The sequence below is a fragment of the Coregonus clupeaformis genome, chromosome 3 (assembly GCF_020615455.1).
Source record: "Coregonus clupeaformis isolate EN_2021a chromosome 3, ASM2061545v1, whole genome shotgun sequence".
Classification (NCBI taxonomy): domain Eukaryota; kingdom Metazoa; phylum Chordata; class Actinopteri; order Salmoniformes; family Salmonidae; genus Coregonus; species Coregonus clupeaformis.
The window spans coordinates 25,917,893-25,938,186 of NC_059194.1; the positions used below are offsets into that span (position 1 = coordinate 25,917,893).

Consider the following 20,294-nt stretch of genomic DNA (forward strand, 5'->3'; position numbering starts at 1 on the left):
AAGAAACGTCCCTTTTTCAGGACCCTGTATTTCAAAGATAATTTGTGAAAATCCAAATAACTTCACAGATCTTCATTGTAAAGGGTTTAAACACTGTTTCCCATGCTTGTTCAATGAACCATAAACAATTAATGAACATGCACCTGTGGAATGGTCGTGAAGACACTAACAGATGGTAGGCAATTAAGGTCACAGTTATAATAGTATAATACACTGCTTAAAAAAATAAAGGGAACACTTAAACAACACATCCTAGATCTGAACGAATGAAATAATCTTATTAAATACTTTTTTCTTTACATAGTTGAATGTGCTGACAACAAAATCACACAAAAATTATCAATGGAAATCAAATGTATCAACCCATGGAGGTCTGGATTTGGAGTCACCCTCAAAATTAAAGTGGAAAACCACACTACAGGCTGATCCAACTTTGATGTAATGTCCTTAAAACAAGTCAAAATGAGGCTCAGTAGTGTGTGGCCTCCACGTGCCTGTATGACCTTCCTACAACGCCTGGGCATGCTCCTGATGAGGTGGCGGATGGTCTCCTGAGAGATCTCCTCCAGAGACCTGGACTAAAGCATCCGCCAACTCCTGGACAGTCTGTGGTGCAACTTGGTGTTGGTGGATGGAGCGAGACATGATGTCCCAGATGTGCTCAATTGGATTCAGGTCTGGGGAACGGGCGGGCCAGTCCATAGCATCAATGCCTTCCTCTTGCAGGAACTGCTGACACACTCCAGCCACATGAGGTCTAGCATTGTCTTGCATTAGGAGGAACCCAGGGCCAACCGCACCAGCATATGGTCTCACAAGGGGTCTGAGGATCTCATCTCGGTACCTAATGGCAGTCAGGCTACCTCTGGCGAGCACATGGAGGGCTGTGCGGCCCCCCAAAGAAATGCCACCCCACACCATGACTGACCCACCGCCAAACCGGTCATGCTGGAGGATGTTGCAGGCAGCAGAACATTCTCCACGGCGTCTCCAGACTCTGTCACGTCTGTCACATGTGCTCAGTGTGAACCTGCTTTCATCTGTGAAGAGCACAGGGCGCCAGTGGAGAATTTGCCAATCTTGGTGTTCTCTGGCAAATGCCAAACGTCCTGCACGGTGTTGGCTGTAAGCACAACCCCCATCTGTGGATGTCGGGCCCTCATACCACCCTCATGGAGTCTGTTTCTGACCGTTTGAGCAGACACATGCACATTTGTGGCCTGCTGGAGGTCATTTTGCAGGGCTCTGGCAGTGCTCCTCCTGCTCCTCCTTGCACAAAGGCGGAGGTAGCGGTCCTGCTGCTGGGTTGTTGCCCTCCTACGGCCTCCTCCACGTCTCCTGATGTACTGGCCTGTCTCCTGGTAGCGCCTCCATGCTCTGGACACTACGCTGACAGACACAGCAAACCTTCTTGCCACAGCTCGCATTGATGTGCCATCCTGGATGAGCTGCACTAGCTGAGCCACTTGTGTGGGTTGTAGACTCCGTCTCATGCTACCACTAGAGTGAAAGCACCGCCAGCATTCAAAAGTGACCAAAACATCAGCCAGGAAGCATAGGAACTGAGAAGTGGTCTGTGGTCACCACCTGCAGAACCACTTCTTTATTGGGGGTGTCTTGCTAATTGCCTATAATTTCCACCTGTTGTCTATTCCATTTGCACAACAGCATGTGAAATTTATTGTCAATCAGTGTTGCTTCCTAAGTGGACAGTTTGATTTCACAGAAGTGTGATTGACTTGGAGTTACATTGTGTTGTTTAAGTGTTCCCTTTTTTTGAGCAGTGTATAATATGCCATTTAGCAGACGCTTTTATCCAATGCGACTTACAGTCATGCGTGCATACATTTTTACATATGGCTGGTCCCGGGGATCGAACCCACTACCCTGGCGTTACAAGCGCCATGCTTTAACAATTGAGCTACAGAGGACCACGAAAACGTAGGACACTAAAGAGGCCTTTCTACTGACTCTGAAAAACACCAAAAGAAAGATGCCCAGGGTCCCTGCTCATCTGCGTGAACGTGCCTTAGGCATGCTGCAAGGAGGCAAGAGGAGTGCTGATGTGGCCAGGGCAATCAATTGCAATGTCTGTACTGTGAGACGCCTAAGACAGCGCTACAGGGAGACATGACGGACAGCTGATCGTCCTCGCAGTGGCAGACCACGTGTAATAACACCTGCATCCAAACATCACACCTGCGGGACAGGTACAGGATGGCAACAACAACTGCCCGAGTTACACCAGGAACGCACAATCCCTCCATCAGTGCTCAGACTGTCCGCAATAGGCTGAGAGAGGCTGGACTGAGGGCTTGTAGGCCTGTTGTAAGGCAGGTCCTCACCAGACATCACCGGCAACAACGTCGCCTATGGGCACAAATCCACCATCGCTGGACCAGACAGGACTGGCAAAAAGTGCTCTTCACTTACGAGTCGCGGTTTTGTCTCACCAGGGGTGATGGTCAGATTCACGTTTATCGTCAAAGGAATGAGCGTTACACCGAGGCCTGTACTCTGGAGCGGGATCGATTTGGAGGTGGAGGGTCCGTCATGGTCTGGGGCGGTGTGTCACAGCATCATCGGACTGAGCTTGTTGTCATTGCAGGCTCCCTCATGTGGTACCCTTCCTGCAGGCTCATCCTGACATGACCCTCCAGCATGACAATGCCACCAGCCATACTGCTCGTTCTGTGCATGATTTCCTGCAAGACAGGAATGTCAGTGTTCTGCCATGGCCAGCGAAGAGCCCGGATCTCAATCACATTTAGCATGTCTGGGACCTGTTGGATCGGAGGGTGAGGGCTAGGGCCATTCCCCCCAGAAATGTCCGGGAACTTGCAGGTGCCTTAGGGAAGAGTGGGGTAACATCTCACAGCAAGAACTGGCAAATCTGGTGCAGTCCATGAGGAGATGCACTGCAGTACTTAATGCAGCTGGTGGCCACACCAGATACTGACTGTTACTTTTGATTTAGACCCACTCTTTATTCAGGGACATATTATTCCATTTCTGTTAGTCACATGTCTGTGGAACTTGTTCAGTTTGTCTCAGTTGTTGAATCTTATGTTCATACAAATATTTACACGTTAAGTTTGCTGAAAATAAACGCAGTTGACAGTGAGAGGACGTTTATTTTTTGGCTGAGTTTATATATTGACTGATGTATTTGAAACAAAACCATGCTGATCAATAACAATCTGACATTCTTCACTAGTAGGAACAGTTTCAAATGACAATTTTGAAAATAACATGTACGTAAAAGTAGTCCTATCCAAATAATATAAATCAATAATATTGATTAAAATAATTTGAAAGACGCTTGGAACAACTTTGGTGAAATATCTTTATTTCATGTGATACATTTCGGTGTTCTTTAATGCTCCTTTTTTTATACAGCAGATAGTACATTATTCACACAAACGTTGCTAAACACTAGACATTTCAAATGGACAGACACTTCAGAATAGCACACAGTTCAGTTGAGTACTCAGTGAGGGGTAATAGAACAGCTGTTAAGGTAAAGACGGTCGTTCGATGTAATTAAATACTAATCTACATTTTTTTTGTAAAAATGTAAAAAAAAATCTAACAAGCTACAGCGAATGTATTGGTGTGTGGTGGTGAAGATGGGACATTTATGGCTGTGTGGTTAGTTAGTGTGTTTCAAGGTGTTTGTGTGTCACTGTGTGTGTGTGAGAACATGATAAGGGACGGGGCGGAGCAACTAATTTTGGTCAAGTGTACAATGCAATTTTGCAGTTGCTTGTAACAAAATAAACACAAACACAAAGCCAACAGTCCTACAGGCAATAGCGCTAAAGATTAACTTACTTCACTGCACTTATTTTCACAGCAAGGGTGTTAGGAAGCGTTAGCTGTATCTGAGGACCAACTCTAGCTACCTGCCCTACAAAACAACTACTGTCAGCAGGCCTCTCCAGCTTTACAATATTGGGGCTTGAGTCAGTGTACAATGTTGGTAAACAAACAAGCAAGGCATCGGTTTTTCTTAACCGTCTATGAATCCTGCATGACGAGCAAGCAGTTCTTGCAATAGTGTGATGAAAACAAGACAATATACATCAATTGGAGTGTGAATAGGAACACATCGTATGGGCCCAATGCATGTTTCCATTTAGTGTGTAATAAGGTTTGACACCTGCTCACTCCATATGCTCATATATGGACTTTAAACACCTCTTCTCCTCAGACACAAGGAGATGTGTTAGTATGTGTGCGGCTAATTGATGTAAATTGCTGTGACAAATTTGCTATAGTTTCGAAGTGTATATCAATAGATTTAGGTTAGTATTTTCCACTACAATGAATTCGGGATAATGTCCCTTTAAAAAAAAAATGCATCTCCTTGTTTCCTTCGTGATTGGCTATACATCCTTCCTGCAGCATTCTCTTTGGGAGACCTGCCAAAATAACAAACAAGTCTCCATTCAAATCGTCAGTCGATTAACTACAGTAATCCTAAGTGAAGTTCTTTGGCTGTTCATGCCTTGAGAATGTCCTGATAATAATGTCCCTTATTCATGGTCCTATAAACCATTAGGCCTAAATTAATAGCTTTGATTTGAGCCAACAAGGAGATAAAATAATATTAATAGTTTAGAGGGGAATCTTTTTGGAACAAAGTACATAAAAATAATGGGTATCAGTAACAGACACTTTGTTTATCACATACGTAGAATACTCTAGTTTACCCACTCCAGACTCTCCATTGGAAATAAAAGCAAATAACCAAGGGACTGAGACCTTGACCCTTTCATATTCACTTAAATAATCTAAAACAATATCACTTTACAACAATGCAATAACCCAAGAGCAGTTAGCTATGTCAGTCTGCAATCCTATATAATGTCATGCAGTTGGATGAAAATCGGAACATATTCAGCATTCAACATATTCTGTGTTTGACTTTTAACCTTTATAGTTTTTTATATTATCTGTTTAAATACAGAGTAATAGCACATCCACACGGTTACTCCGAAAAGTCACTGAGTCGAAAGGGGGGAAAAACAGGTTCTCCAGTCGATGGCAGTGAACCATGGGTGGGGAGAGTGGCCACTGAGAGACAAGCTGTTGGTGGGGAGGAGGCAGGTCAGGTGGGGGGGTGAGGTGTTTACTAGCAGGAGCAGCTGCTCTCCGTCACCGCCATCTCTGGTGGCTTCTCCAGTTTGATATCGATCACTGAGAGAGGAGATGGTTAAGGAATATTATTCATGACTGTCATTTCATGTATCATTTTTTTTTTTGACTCAAATATTATCCGCAAATTTAACAAAATTAAATCCATATGCAATAGATTACAACAGACACCCAGGTTTCCATCCAACGTTTCATGTAAGTAAAGTACAAAAATGGCAAGACAGGCCTGATGGAAACAGCAAATTTGTCTATAAACTTTCTAAATGTCTACAAAACAAAATACGCTAGAGAAGGTGGGATCTTTGTAAAATAAATGAATGGCGGCGGAAACGCTTTAATGCGCAAATATTGATATAATAACCATCATATTGAAGTAAACTTGGAGTCACGTGACGATATGTTGTGTGGTCTTCCCACTACGACTCGGGAAAGCATGCAGTTATTAGGCTACAGATGAAATAAATGATGACCTTCACAGGGTGGTGAAAGTGCAAGGTGATGAGCTTGATGCTCCTTTCCAATAAATATTGAGGGTCTTATTCTGGTAACATGATCGACGCTTGCCTGCCGTTTGACATAAAAATAATCTCGCTCTTTTGTCCATAATAATCTCATCATGTAAGCTATACCCGCACTGTATCTGCGATCTGTTGGCTAGAGTGCACGGGCTAAGACCAGAGAGGGCACATTCACTATATAAACGCAACATTTTTTGTGACAAAACCATTAGTAGAGTTGAGAATGCGATGTAAACCCTTTATTATTTATATTTTAACGGTACATGGGAATTTAACGGCAAAAGCTATTTTTATGTGCACTAAGTCATCACGCACAGCCTTTTATCCACAACAAGTACATTTGATGGAAACATCTCTGGAGATTTTTCAATATTCGCATGACAATCTGTTAATTGGATAGAAACCTAACTACTGAAGCATTTCTGAAGTGTTGATTAGATGTTGAGCTCAAACATGTTCCAAACCATTCTGCCTCGGGGCTTTGTGAAAGGATACTGTCCTCTTTGCTCTTCTCTGGTGTGCTATCCATCCCCGGAAGGGCTGCAGCGACACGACGAAACAGCTGTGGAACCACAAGAAAATAATCAGTGGAGCAAAAACAGCCCTTCCACACAATGCATCAATAATGTAAAGTTGGCCACATAACAGTGAAGAACTACACACAGTATACCAAACATTAGGAACACCTTCCTAATATTGAGTTGTTGGAGGCGTTCCACAGGGATGCTGGCCCGTGTTGATTCCAATGCTTCCTACAGTTGTGTCAAGTTGGCTGGATGTCCTTTGGGTGGTGGACCATTGTTGATACAGACGGGAAACTGTTGAGCGTGAAAAACCCTGCAGTGTTGCAGTTCTTGACACAAACCGGTGCTCCTGGCACCTACTATCATACCCCGTTCAAAGGCACTCAAGTATTTTGTCTTGGCCATTCTCCCTCTGAATGGCACACACACACAATCCATGTCTCAATTGTCTCAAGGCTTACAAATCCTTCTTTAAAACCTGTCTCCTTCCCTTCATCTACACTGATTTAACAAGTGACATCAATAAGGGATCATAGCTTTCACCTGGATTCACCTGGTCAGTCTGTCATGGAAAGAGCAGGTGTTCTTAATGTTTTGTACACTCAGTGTAGATGGTATCATCTACTGGAAAGTCAATATTTCCATTTAAAAAAAATAAACATACAGTATATATTTGTACATAGGGCTACATGCATCGGACAAAACTGATTTGGGTATTTATTACACATGAAAAAATCTTGGAAACTGTGAGCAGACATTTTGTGGAACGAGGTAAAATAAGAGAAAAACCCAACAACAACAACATGGAGCTAGACAGTGCAGTACAATTGACGCTGAAGCGTTCTAAAGCAGTGGACGTGAATGACAACAACACCTGAGCACTGAGGGGAATCACAATGCAGAAAGGAGGGGGACACGCCATGAGGAGCCAAGTGAAAAGAGAGAGAAGAGGGAAAACTAGAAGTTGTGAAAGAGGCAGCTGACGCTAGGAGGGCAGATTGGGCTGGACGATCCTGAGTGAACAGAAGCTCTACCTGTTTGACATTGTAGCCAGTCTTTGCGCTGGTTTCAATGAACATGACATTCAGTTCCTTAGCTCTCTGCTCGCCCTCTTCCGTGGTGATCTGTCTGCTCAGGCCACAGCCGAGAGGCGGAGAGATAGACAGACATGAAAGAGGACAGGCCGAGGGGGAAGGGAGAGATGGAGAGAGAGAAAAAAGAGCTCAGAGATTCCAGTTTTTGGTTAGAAAGAGAGAGGGTTAGTTTGGTCATATCTCTGAGAAACAAAGGGATAGGAGAGGGAGCAGCTTTGCTGAGAAGATGGAACAGTTTGACACGATATAGAGAAACAATCCCAAGTCACTCACAGTACAGTCACTCGGTCCTCTAATCCACGTTGTACATCACAAATGATTCTTCCTAAGAGGATCATAATGAGCTGTTCTGTACACCTGCTGGTGGTAGCTGGACACCCACCTGTTTGACGTTATAGCCAGCCTTGGCGCTGGTCTCTATGTACATCACATTGAGTTCACGAGCTTTCCTCTCTGCAGCCTCAACAGACACTTGTCTGCCATGGTCCCAGGGGGAGGGACAGGAGGGGAGGGTGGTGGCAGTGGGTTGGGAGTGGACACCAAATCAAAGTGACATGGGGAGACACCGGGGAGAGGGAACAAAAAAATAAAAACAAAAATTTGACTGAAACTAAAAGGCTTAAAGGAAAACTCAACCCAAAAACTAGCTTTTAGTATTCGTTTCATTAGTTGAAATAGTCCCAAAATGTTTGCTTGTCAGCGCTCATGTTTTCAAGATATGTTTTGGGGTGGAATTTTCCTTTCACCAAATAGTAACCAGGGTCAGCATGGAGTAATGTTTGAAGTTCAATAGATCAAAATCATAAAACACATGAAAATGTATTATGTTGTGCAATATACTCAGTAAAATCAAAAATAAGATGGGATGCCAAATACATTCAAGGGAGGAGGGAGGAACCAGGCTTTGACAAAGGCTTCATACATACAACTGTTGTCAAACAGGTCGACATTTAGTTCAGGGACCACATTGCTGTTTACCACCACACCAACCTGTTTAACACCACACCAACTACTCTCGCCACACACACACACACACACACACACACACCACCATGTACCTTTTATCAGCCAAGTCTGTTTTGTTTCCCACAAGCATGATAATGACATCACTTCCTCTCTCTGTTCTGACGTCATCAATCCACTTTGAGGTTTGCTGGAATGAGTTGAGATCTGAGGGGAAGACACGTAGCAATTTAGAACGCGTATAGAATGAGCATGATCACTTAAAATATCGTATGGAGGTATGAACTCAAGAGTGAAGGGGTTATTAATAACGTGAGATATATTTGCAAATCAGAACAGTCGTTGCTCTTCATTGAAAGTACAGTTGATTTCAGCAGAGTAGCCAGGTGTTAGTAAGCAAAAGTAAACAGTAAGTTAAGTTTAAGCACAGAAAGGAATAGTAGTCCCCACGCCACTGTTAATTCAAGGAAAAACTCCCTAAACCCCATGAAGTTGCATCATTTAAGTCCCTACATGGCATTGTGACACTAACTGCCTCCAATAATAGCAACATTACTCATACATTAAAAGCTGTTGAGGTTTGCTACTGTGTTATAGAAGACAACAACCTCCATCCCAATGTAATGTCCCAGTTGCCCACCCCCACTACAGTGATGAGAGCACAGCTTTAACTAGGCCTGGAGGCTCTGACTCACTGGTGATGTCATAAACCACCACAGCGATGGTGGAGTCGCGGATGTAGCTGGGAATGAGGCTACGGAAACGCTCCTGTCCAGCAGTGTCCCAGAGCTGGAGTCGGACCTGGGGATTGGGACGGAGGAGGAGGAGGAGAAACAGGGGACAGACGCAACGGGGAAAATGGAGAAGAGGATTGACATAAAAGAGTTGCAAGAGAACAGCGAGGCAGCAGAGGTGAAAATGATCATGCATCCTGGAATAGGAAAAGGTTTCCCATTTAGCTAGCAGATGACCTGTTCCCAATGTTGACGCTTTTTAGTGACCTATTACGGATGGCAAATGTTCCAAATCAATGCTTTTGGTGCAATTAAAGTCAACCAAATGTTGCTGGTAACCTCTGCTAGCATTTCCCTCATTCCTTAGAAAAGCCCCTTTAGGGACAACATTTCCACAAGCACCACTGGATGTACTGAGCTTGAGAGTTCCATCACCCCCCTCTATAGGCCTATTTGCACCTATTGGGAGAAACGTAGAGGAAACATTGCACTAACAAAGCAATCTACAACATCTACTCACTTTAGAGTTGCAAAGAATTTGCAGGGAATGGAAGCCCTGAAGCGCCAATAATCTATTTCCTGATCCGATTCCTCACTGACCACAAGCAAGTCTGGTTCAACTCATTGCTACAGTCCAGTGACGTTGCCAAGCTGTGGAAATGCTGTTTGCCCTGTTCTCCCCTTCCGTCCACTGAGAGAAGGACAGGGACGTGATACCTACTTGCTATGTCATAAACCACCACAGCAGCGGCTGAGTCTCTGATGTAGCTGGGGATGAGGCTGCGGAACCGCTCCTGCCCGGCCGTATCCCACAGCTGGAGCCGAATCTGTGGCCAACCGCGCAACAAACCGAGGAGCGGACACAGTTCGAAACCCAGCCATGGGGATGGAGGGGAGGGGTGGACAGAGAAAAAAAAACGTATAATGATGATGGAACTAAAAACAGAATCATGGCAGGAAAGAAAACTTGATGGGCTTCATGAAAACTGATAGTGAAACTGCAAATGATAGTTATTCTACGTCCATACTAAACAAGCAGTCTAGTTGGGATGGGGTAAAACACAGACTACCTAAGCCCCTTTTTGACAGTGGCATGTAGAGCGACATACAATGTTTATGCAGGGGAACAAACTCAAGGGACATGTGAAATGGTTTCAAATGAAAGGCTCCAAGTGATGCAATGATATTGAAACAAAGTGGTACCTACCGTACGATCTTCCAGGTACATCGTTTTTGATAAAAAGTCTATGCCAATTGTTGCCTGCAAGACAAAAAACATTCTCCTCAGACATCACATGGCTGTACTACATTCAAGAAAAAGCAGAAGAGGGATGGCCTTGTGTCCTTATTCAGCTTTGTAGCAGATTTTATGCAAGCTACTACCAGGTTCTAAAAACAGAACACGGCTCTCAAAGGCAAACATTTCCCCCCAAGCAAAAGAACCCAAACAGCTTAGAATGGTGTGCATGCCAACTAATATTACTCATGTTATGTGTTAGTTTACATGCAATGAATTACCAGTACTGTACTTGAGATAAGGTAATGTACCTGATAGGTGTTGTCAAAGCTGTCATACATAAACCTTGTGATAAGCGATGTCTTCCCCACTGTAAAGACAGACAGGCAGAGCAAAGAGCATTTAGTTAACATTTGGGCAATTCCACAGTAGTTTTTCACTTTAAAAATGTACGTCAAACAAAAACCAATGATTGCAAAGTTAAATAAACCATACAACCCTATGCACAATGACTATTCTGTGGTCCTCTGTAGCTCAGCTGGTAGAGCACGGCGCTTGTAACGCCAAGGTAGTGGGTTCGATCCCTGGGACCACCCATACACAACAACAACAAAAAAAATTATGCACGCATGACTGTAAGTCGCTTTGGATAAAAGCGTCTGCTAAATGGCATATTATTATTATTATTATTACTTTCCACTAAAGATTTTACAAAAACATGTTTACTTGAAAAACAGTGCAGATGCAAAGTTTGGTAACAGAATGACCGTTTGTGCTGTTCGTGCTGTCATTCTCTTACCAAACTTTGCATCGGCACTGTTCTTTGTAATGGTGCAGACACACATAGAAATCTGACTGCCGATAGGTACTTAGCAAAGTAGGAGGCCATTCCTTTTCTTGCTAGAACAAAAGATGCCCCTGGTGTGTACCGATGACCCTGCCGTATCTACTTGTAGAATCGCAATGCTCGTCAGTGGCCGAGAACTTCACTTTGGGCCAATCAGAGAGCACACACCTCTACATGGGGGAGCCGACAGAAGTAATCCATCGCCTTTTCATCAGAATTGTTGTAACTAAAATAATAACGCTGCATAATAGTTTACTTTATAGTCATTTTTTCTAGAGCAAGTCTTTACATCTAGCTAATTAGTTTTGTGCTTGAAGGATTTTTTTGTTAGGTTCAGTTTGATAATGTATACCTGCTCATTAGTTAGCGTTAGCTTGCAAACTGAGCCAGGCAGTCACACACACTTTATATGAAACGAATGTGGTGGTATATGCAGCACAATGCACACAACACTAAATGCTTGACCAAGCTAGCCATCTAGCAAGATGAAGAAATTATTAATTCACTCTCCATTATCCCATACAGTCAATACCAGTTCGCTTGCTAGCTAACATTAGCTTAACAGTTAGCATCGCAACATATAGGGCGTTCACGCACTGCTCTAGAATGTAGGGAAAAACCAAGTCAATTCAAGAGGGAGCTACTAAGACTCTCCCAGAGTAAAAAAAAATCTTAGTCGACCGATACTTGTCCAATTGATTGGTATACATTTTAAAACGTGTATTTGTGTGATCTGAGTCAATGTAGCAGAATTAAATACCGACAAAATGAATTATGTGGGTGCTAGATTGACTCAGTTCACAGTCTGCTCTGCTGGCTGCGGAGGTTGATGCGGAGAAAGAGGAGGGCAGTAAGTGTAGCAGAGGGGTGAGTGTGAAGCACGTGAGCTAGTTGACAGGTGACTGCTAGCCTCTGTCTTAGTTCATCCTTCCTCGACTCCTCTCATTCTCTAAACCCATTGGAGAAGAAGGTCAGGTACCTTGTACCTTCTCCTCCACTAGTTGCGGAGATATGATGAGAGTAATCAAGGAAAGAAAGTCAAACAAAGCCCTACCAGTAGTGCTGAGCGATTCACCAAAATGTCAGTTCTGGCGTTTGTTTGTTTTTAACAACTAATTTACCAACATCTGTTCAATTATTTGCATTGAATTTTTTTGGTGAGCTCAATGCGCACATAGCAGTTTCTCTAGAGACAAATCAGAGCCAGCCTGAACTGTGCTATGTGGTAGGGAGTTGTAGTTTCCCAACATGCCAATATTCTACATAATTACCACGTTTTATGCGCTAAACTAACTACAATGACCATATTCCATTACGCATCTACTTGTCCGGTCGGTGTTTCTTTTAGTCCGGCCCGGCCCGTTCCTCGCACCGTGTTCCCAGTCCGGTACGGCCCGTGCCTGCTCCCCGCACAAGCCAGTGGTGCGTGTCGCCAGTCCGGCCCGGCCCGTTCCTGCTCCTCGCACCAAGCCAGTGGTGTGTGTTCCTAGTCCGGTCCGGCCCGTGCCTGCTCCTCGCACCAGACCTGTGGTGCGTGTGTCCAGACCGGCACGGCCCGTGCCCGCTCCACCGGTGCCCAGTCTAGCTCCGGTCAGCGGCTCCAGTCCATACCATGACGTCAGCCCCTCTCCAGGTTCGGGGTCTCCCACACCAGGGTCCAGACAGGGCTTGGTACATCGTGGGAGGAAGGAGAGGGGAAGCGCGCCGAGGTCCAGACCAGAGGCGCAACGGGGAGGCTGAGAGAATGTGGTCGTCACGCCCGGAGCCGGATCCGCCGGGACCCGGACCCTACCCTGTTATGTAGGGGGGTACTGTCACGCCCTGACTTATGGAACTCTTGTATGTTGAGTCAGGGTGTGGATATCTATGTTAGTATTTCTGTTGCATTCTAGGTTGTGTATTTCTATGTTTGGCCGGGTGTGATTCCCAATCAGAGGCAGCTGTCGCTCATTGTCTCTGATTGGGGATCATACTTAAGTAGCCTGTTGGCACTCATTAGTTGTGGGATCTTGTTCCATGTTAGAGGCTTGTATTGTGTTTAGACTTCGGACTTCACGTTTTGTTGTTTTTGTTCGTGTGTTTATCGTTGCAATAAACATATGCTTTTCACGCTGCGGCTGGAGTGTGTCAGCAGTTCCTGCAAGAGGAAGGCATTGATGCTATGGACTGGCCCGTCCGTTCCCCAGACCTGAATCCAATTGAGCACATCTGGGACATCATGTCTCGCTCCATCCACCAACGCCACGTTGCACCACAGACTGTCCAGGAGTTGGCGGATGCTTTAGTCCAGGTCTGGGAGGAGATCCCTCAGGAGACCATCCGCCACCTCATCAGGAGCATGCCCAGGTGTTGTAGGGAGGTCATACAGGCACGTGGAGGCCACACACACTACTGAGCCTCATTTTGACTTGTTTTAAGGACATTACATCAAAGTTGGATCAGCCTGTGGTGTGGTTTTCCACTTTAATTTTGAGGGTGACTCCAAATCCAGACCTCCATGGGTTGATACATTTGATTTCCATTGATAATTTTTGTGGGATTTTGTTGTCAGCACATTCAACTATGTAAAGAAAAAAGTATTTAATAAGATTATTTCATTCATTCAGATCTAGGATGTGTTGTTTAAGTGTTCCCTTTATTTTTTTGAGCAGTGTATATATATATATACACACACACTGAACAAAAATATAAACGCAACATGTTAAATGTTGGTCCCATGTTTCATGAGCTGAAATAAAAGATCCCATACATTTTCCATACGCACAAAAAACTTATTTCTCTCAGATTTTGTGCACAAATGTGTTTACATCCCTGTCGATGAGCATTTATCCTTCGCCAAGATAACCCATCCACTTGACAGGTTTGGCATATCAAGAAGCATGATCCTTACACAGGTGCACCTTGTGCTGGGGACACTAAAAGGCCACTAAAATGTGCCGTTTTGTCACAACACAATGCCACAGATGTCTCAAGTTTTGAGGGAGCACGCAAATGGCATGCGGAGTGTAGGAATGTCCACCAGAGCTGTTGCCAGATAACTGAATGTTAATTTCTCTACCATAAGCTGCCTCCAACGTCGTTGTAGAGAATTTGGCAGTACGTCCAACCGGCCTCACAACCGCAGACCACGTGTATGGCGTCATGTGGGCGAGCGGTTTGCTGATGTCAACATTGTGAACAGAGTGCCCCATGGTGGCGGTGGGCTTATGGCACGGGCAGGCATAAGCTACGGACAACAAACACAACTGCATTTTATCGATGGGAATTTGAATGCACAGAGATACTGTGACGAGATCTGAGGCCCATTGTCGTGCCATTGATCCGCCGCCATCACCTCATGTTTCAGCACGATAATGCACGGTCCCATGTCGCAAGGATCTGTACACAATTCCTGGAAGCTGAAACTGTCCCAGTTCTTCCATGGCCTGCATACTCAGACATGTCAACCATTGGGCATGTTAGGAATACTCTGGATCGACGTGTACGACAGCGTGTTCCAGTTCCCGCCAATATCCAGCAACTTCGCACAGCTATTGAAGGGGAGTGGGACAACATGAAGCAAATGGCAGTCACACCAGATAATGACTGGTTTTCTGATCCATGCCCCTACCTTTTTTTAAGGTATCTGTGACCAACAGATGCATATCTGTATTCCCAGTCATGTGAAATCCATAGATTAGGGCCTAATTTATTTATTTCAATTGACTGATTTCCTTATATGAACTGTAACTCAGTAAAATCTTTGAAATTGTTGCATGTTGCGTTTATATTTTAGTACAGTATATATGCCCAATTTTGTTTTGTATTCCACAGATTTCATTTAGAGAAAGCCCATGTTATCAACCTAACCTCCAGCCACTAACTAGCTTGTCAGTTGGTGTTCGAAGTTTGCTCCGTTCTGCCCGCGGAGCATGACAGTTCTATTGAGCAGTGACCACTTTTTGACCATGGCCGTGACAAGCGATTCACGCTAATCATGCTAAAGTATCAGAGTAAATCGTCAAACATCTGACCCATATATGGTAGAGACATGGGTTTGGGCTATTGTTTTTCTGATGCAATTCTCTATTGAATAAACAATTCTATAAACCTTGAATGAAAGAGTACAACAGTGGTCACCAACCTAGTCGATCACCAAACATTTCTGTAGAAAAGCCAATGATAAAGCCTTGCGGTCCTATTTTTAAAAAATGTATTCGTCTTGCACTGTTGGCGGTAGGTGCACTTGATTCACAAGCCCTGCGCACCAGGTAGGCAAAGTGTTCCCATTTGGAAAGTTTTCATTCATTCAGGGATAAACTGACTACCCGGGGGACCAGTAGAGCTAAATCAAATGTGCCTACTGCGCTGGACAATCGGATAGCTCAAATCACCATGCCTAAAGCATCCACGACCCCAAACCAAAGTTTCATACTAGCCTATGTGAGATTTCATTAATTTTAAAACCATGAACATTGAGAGACTGTCAAAGAATACAGAAAACACTTTTATTCAACACTTTTACAAAGCATAAAAAGGCTTCTACCTACTTCCACTCGCACTACAACCAGCACTGCAGCTGCAATTAATTAGTAGCCAAGTGTATCGATAGGCCTGCAGTTTATTATTAGCAGCTCGTCATGTCTATTTTAATATTGAGGAACATTTCACTTACTCTGGTCATAGGAACAACATAAATCTGTGCATGAGGCAGAAATAATGCAATGCGACTCGAGTGTCGCCATCAGGTGGAAGACTGTCCCCTCTCTCTGGTCAGTCTCACCGGAGGGAGGGAGAGAGCAGGGACAGTGAAAGGCGGATCCTCTGCTGCTCTCTCCCTCCCTCCGCTGAGACTGACCATCAGATGCAGGTATACAATCAGTGCAGTAAAATAAAAACGCTAATTATTAGCAAATTATTTCCATTTATGCTGAGCCTCATAAGGGATACAACTGATAAAATGTTTTTTGAAATATAACAAGGTCTGAGAAAAACACTATTGGCAGGCCAAGCATAGCCAATAGTAAAAAAATAAAAAAAAATAAAAAATTCACACAAACAAAATGTTGGGATCCGTTTTATAATTGAATTAACACACTCCAGACTGTGCATTGCCAGTTTGGTTGAAGTGACTTAATATTACTTAACACAAACCTCATTCCTACAGAACTGTTTTTATTAGGTTAAGGTTGCATAGGCTTACATTTTTTAAGTCATGTTTAAAACAAAATCTGAGCAGTAGATCTCAGCTTGCTTTTTGACTCCAAAAGTGATCCTGACTCAGAAAAGGTTGGTCACAACTGCCCTACAACATAGCAAGCCATCTACTCTGACTCTTGACAGCTAACAGGCAGCTGCTTCATTAAAAAACAACTACATTTTTATTTTATTATAATGTTGCTAGTTACTCTAGTTATCTAGTTGTGGCCATCTGGTAAGTATCAACAAGGGCTTACTACAAATTCTAGCTAGCCAACTAGCAACAACATTAGCGCTGCTGGCTAGTTAGCTTACATTAGCTACAGCAGGCACAAGCCAAACAAGCTACTGCCACCTTGTGGCCTGGAGTATTTCAACAACGCAAATCGGAGGTAAAACCAAAGCTTTTTTAAACCCAGAGGCGCAACATTGCGTGACTTCCGGGAATGCTTGTGAAAACAGACCAGGCTGGGGTTATAGAAGTGACATTTCTTTCCTTAGGTGTTAATTTTCTTTAAACCTAAAGGCACAACCTCAAATCAAATTGTATTTGCCACATGCTCTGAATACAACAGATGTAGACCTTACAGTGAAATGCTTACTTACAAACCCTTAACGAACAATGCCGTTTTAAGAAAAATAAGTGTTAAATAAAAAGTGTACAAGTAAAAAAATTAAATAATTAAAGAGCAGCAGTCAAATAAAATAACAGTAGGGAGGCTATATACAGGGGGTACCGGTACAGAGTCAATGTGAGTCGGGCACCAGTTAGTCTAGGTAATTTGTACATGTGGGTAGAGTTAAACCTAGATTCGACCCAATGTCTTAAGTAGATGAACATGTTATTACTCCAATCTCGTGAAAATTACAAACTGACACGTTTTCAGTTTCGTCAAAAACTACTTTATATCGAAGAGTGTCTTTAATTTGACGTCCTGCATAAGAGCAGTTCCGCGCGAGAAGACCGTTAGACCCGATTACCTATTTCTGCGCAGTTAGCCAACGTTGCCATGACATCTCCTACAAGTGTGATCAAGAATTCTATTGGAGAAGCAGTTTTTGCTTATCTTCATACTGTACTGTCTTTGGTAAAACTGTTCTATGTGAACAACAAAATGTTAACTGCTTACACTCTGGGCAGAGATTCTAAGTACCTAACGTTATCAGCAGTCATATTTCTCTGTGTCTGACCCTTAATTTTCAGTGGAAATGGTTAAAAGCCGTCCTTGTGCATACAGTTGTATGGTTTATTTAATTTACAATAATTGGTTTTTGTTTGGCATACATTTTAAAGGGGAAAATCTGAGTCTCAGCATCATTCTGTTACCATGTTATTGCCCATTTGCTAAATTATGCAGTTACCATAGAATTGTCCATTTACTAAATTATGCACGATCCTCTGTGGAACTGCAATTTGAGAGGAACAGTAATAAACTTAGCCTAGGCCTAATTATTTTATTATGAGCATTTAGCTACTTAAAACCATTGACAATACTGACAGTGACCATGCGTTAAGTGATCCTATATATGATTATATCGTTTATTTGTATGATAAAATATCTAAAAACGAATCGCTGGACCGATGGACTACTGAACCCACGGCGCTGAGCTGGCAAGGGTGGAGCCACGAATGGAAGAGATAGCTAGCAAAAATGGACAGGAAAATCGATACACGGTTTTGGGACTAAATTAAGATTCGTTTGAGGAAATAATATTCCTTATGTCTGTTTTATTTATCTGAATGTTGACGTCACTGGAAATGGTCACGGTTGAATAAGCGGCCCAGTGCGTTTGAAGCCAAGCTAACGTTACTAGGCTCCCTTTGCTAACAGACGTGGCTTAGTAAAGTTAACGTTAGCTAGCTATCCAACTGTTAAAGTTAGCTACATGACTCCACACAAGCTGAAGCTGGCAAGTAAACATAAAAACATTCACATAAGTTAGTTAGCTAACTAAATAAGTCTAACTACCCAGCAGAAGCATGTGTAACTTCAACTAACGTTAGTGAATGACACCGACAATTCAGTAATGTACTGTAGCTAGCCAACTTAGTTACGAGATATGCATGACTTGGCTTGCTTGCTATATACGTTGGCATCTTCTTGGGCAACGTCTCAAGCAACACATTTTCCTGATTCAATGGAATATCTAGCCAGCAAGTTCCATTTGCGTGTTAGATGCCTTGGCTAAAATATAGTTAACCTAACAAGGCATCGTCTGAGTTGTTTAAAGCCTCATCGTTCTGCCTCGGCCTGGCTAGCTAGCTACCTACCTACTGTAACAGCTAGGCTAATGCCAGCTGGCGGTACTCTAACCAAAACGCCAGAAAACAAATAACCACATAACATGCCTTGAATACACCTCCACTTACCACTTTGCTCGCCTAAGAATACGAGCTTAAATTTCCGCAAGGGGTTGCCAAACTCTCCGCCGCCGGTCGTGGTTGACATCTTTATCAAAAGATAAACAACAGCTAGCTATATGGCTAGTTTCCTATGTTGTCTCGATGGGGAAGAGGCGCAGGGTTGTAACGCCAGAGACAGTAGAGAAAGCGAGACACCCACTCCCTCTTCTTCGTTGGGGTTCATCCAATGTTTTTCTTCGTGTGAATTTCCGGCAGACTAGAAGCTGTGTTGCTTATTGCTGCCTTTCGCAGGTCGGAGTGCGGCTTGCACATTTTGATCACAAAACAAAAGTTAAAAGGTGAAGGGGACATTTTTAAATTGCACCACCATCTAGGCCCTGCACCTTACCTATATACTATCCCCAAAACCCTACACCCCATCCCACTACTTTGTCCCTAAACGATCCTACACGAGGCTGTTGGCCTGGGAGGATGGAACCCCTTCTCTCGAAACCCTGTACATCTTCTGCACTAAAATCTCTCACACCAAAATATTTATCTGCTGCTGCAACTACCTCACCTATCTTCTGTGATTTCTACTCCATCAGTGCAGTGCAGTTGATCACCATGGCTATAAACACAAGAAATCGAACCTTACTGAAACTCATCCTCTTGATCTCTCTCTTCAGGCCTACTCACAGGGGGGTCCCAGTCTAAACCCTCATTATTGGGTTATCCTCTACTCTCCTTACTGCCTCAGCATATGAAACCTTATTCCCCACTCGAACTCCGGCAATCTCAACATGCCTCATTTGTACAGGGCACTTCGGATCCCCAGCTGCATGGGCATCCCCTTGGCACCTAAAGCATCGTAGCGGGTTAAGAACAATGCCCTCACAGAATAGCTAATATGTGACCGACTGCATCGATACGGTCTTATGTATAAAAATGTGAAAATGTTTATTTTTGTTTATTTTTATTTTTTACATTAGATCAAAGTAGAGACTCAGAGCTACAAAATGGTATATCATACACTGTAGTTGATTTGAAAGTTGATAAACTTGTAATCTCACTTTTGAGAAAATGGCCCTTGAATGTTTTGGTACACCTACTGGAGAGCCCTTCTTTGTCTACACCTATTCAGCATCGTTCACACCCTCTTAAGCTTTAGCCCCACCCATCTCTTTAAGGATTCATGTGAGGCATGTACTAAACAGAGTGAGTAAAGTAGTGTAATAAACAATCAAAGATTTCCAGACTAAAAGTGGTGAAAGTAGTAGCCTACAATAAGGAAAAACTCCAGGTAAAAATACACTTTATCTAGTCCTTGGCCTATATCCTAATCTGACTTTGAAAGTGTCCAGATACAAATATTGTATAAATATTATATCATTATTAGATGATGCTTACCCAGACACACTTGTCTAAATTGATGATGGGTCATGTGAAAGAAATGCTATAACCACCCTCCAGCCACATCTAGCTAAGTGGATGGGTCACTATTGTCTAGACATGTACACATATTCATGAAATACAATAGATGGCTGTAATCACCCCCAGACACATCTGGCTAATTTGATGGGTCAAGTAAACATCTGGCGAAGTGGAGTCTTTTGTTTAGCTAGCTAAACAATTAACCATAATCCCAACCCAAAGCTACAGTACAAACGGATTGTCATAGCTAGCCACCTTGCA

At 43.4% G+C, this 20,294-nt stretch overlaps 1 protein-coding gene across 4 annotated transcripts; it reads right to left on the reverse strand.

The window, feature by feature from the left end:
* Positions 1-3,328: 3,328 nt before the first annotated feature.
* On the reverse strand, positions 3,329-18,913 carry rab41 (RAB41, member RAS oncogene family). 4 transcript variants are annotated; one of them, XM_041852644.2, is made up of 8 exons: positions 18,627-18,885; positions 10,542-10,600; positions 10,201-10,254; positions 8,955-9,060; positions 8,355-8,466; positions 7,679-7,772; positions 6,174-6,240; positions 3,329-5,202 (listed from the first exon to the last, which is right to left on the reverse strand). In XM_041852644.2, the coding sequence occupies exons 1-8, from the start codon at positions 18,703-18,705 to the stop codon at positions 5,138-5,140; spliced, it is 636 nt and encodes a 211-aa protein (XP_041708578.1). In that variant the 5' UTR covers positions 18,706-18,885; the 3' UTR covers positions 3,329-5,137. The 4 variants fall into 4 exon arrangements, 3 of the variants coding, with proteins under 3 accessions (XP_041708578.1, XP_041708570.1, XP_041708563.1); XM_041852636.2 differs by lacking the exon at positions 8,955-9,060 and adding an exon at positions 9,715-9,820; XM_041852629.2 differs by lacking the exon at positions 7,679-7,772 and adding an exon at positions 7,237-7,330 and having other exon boundaries at positions 18,627-18,879.
* Between the last annotated feature and the right edge of the window lie 1,381 nt (positions 18,914-20,294).

Coding starts and splice junctions, on each gene's coding strand:
- rab41 (XM_041852644.2), bottom strand. CDS start 18,705: ATGTCAACCACGACCGGCGGCGGAGAGTTTGGCAACCCCTTGCGGAAA. Junction 10,601..18,626: donor ATTCTTAGGCGAGCAAAGTG/GTAAGTGGAGGT, acceptor CTGTCTTTACAG/TGGGGAAGACATCGCTTATC. Junction 8,467..8,954: donor GGTGGTTTATGACATCACCA/GTGAGTCAGAGC, acceptor TCTTCCCCTCAG/ATCTCAACTCATTCCAGCAA.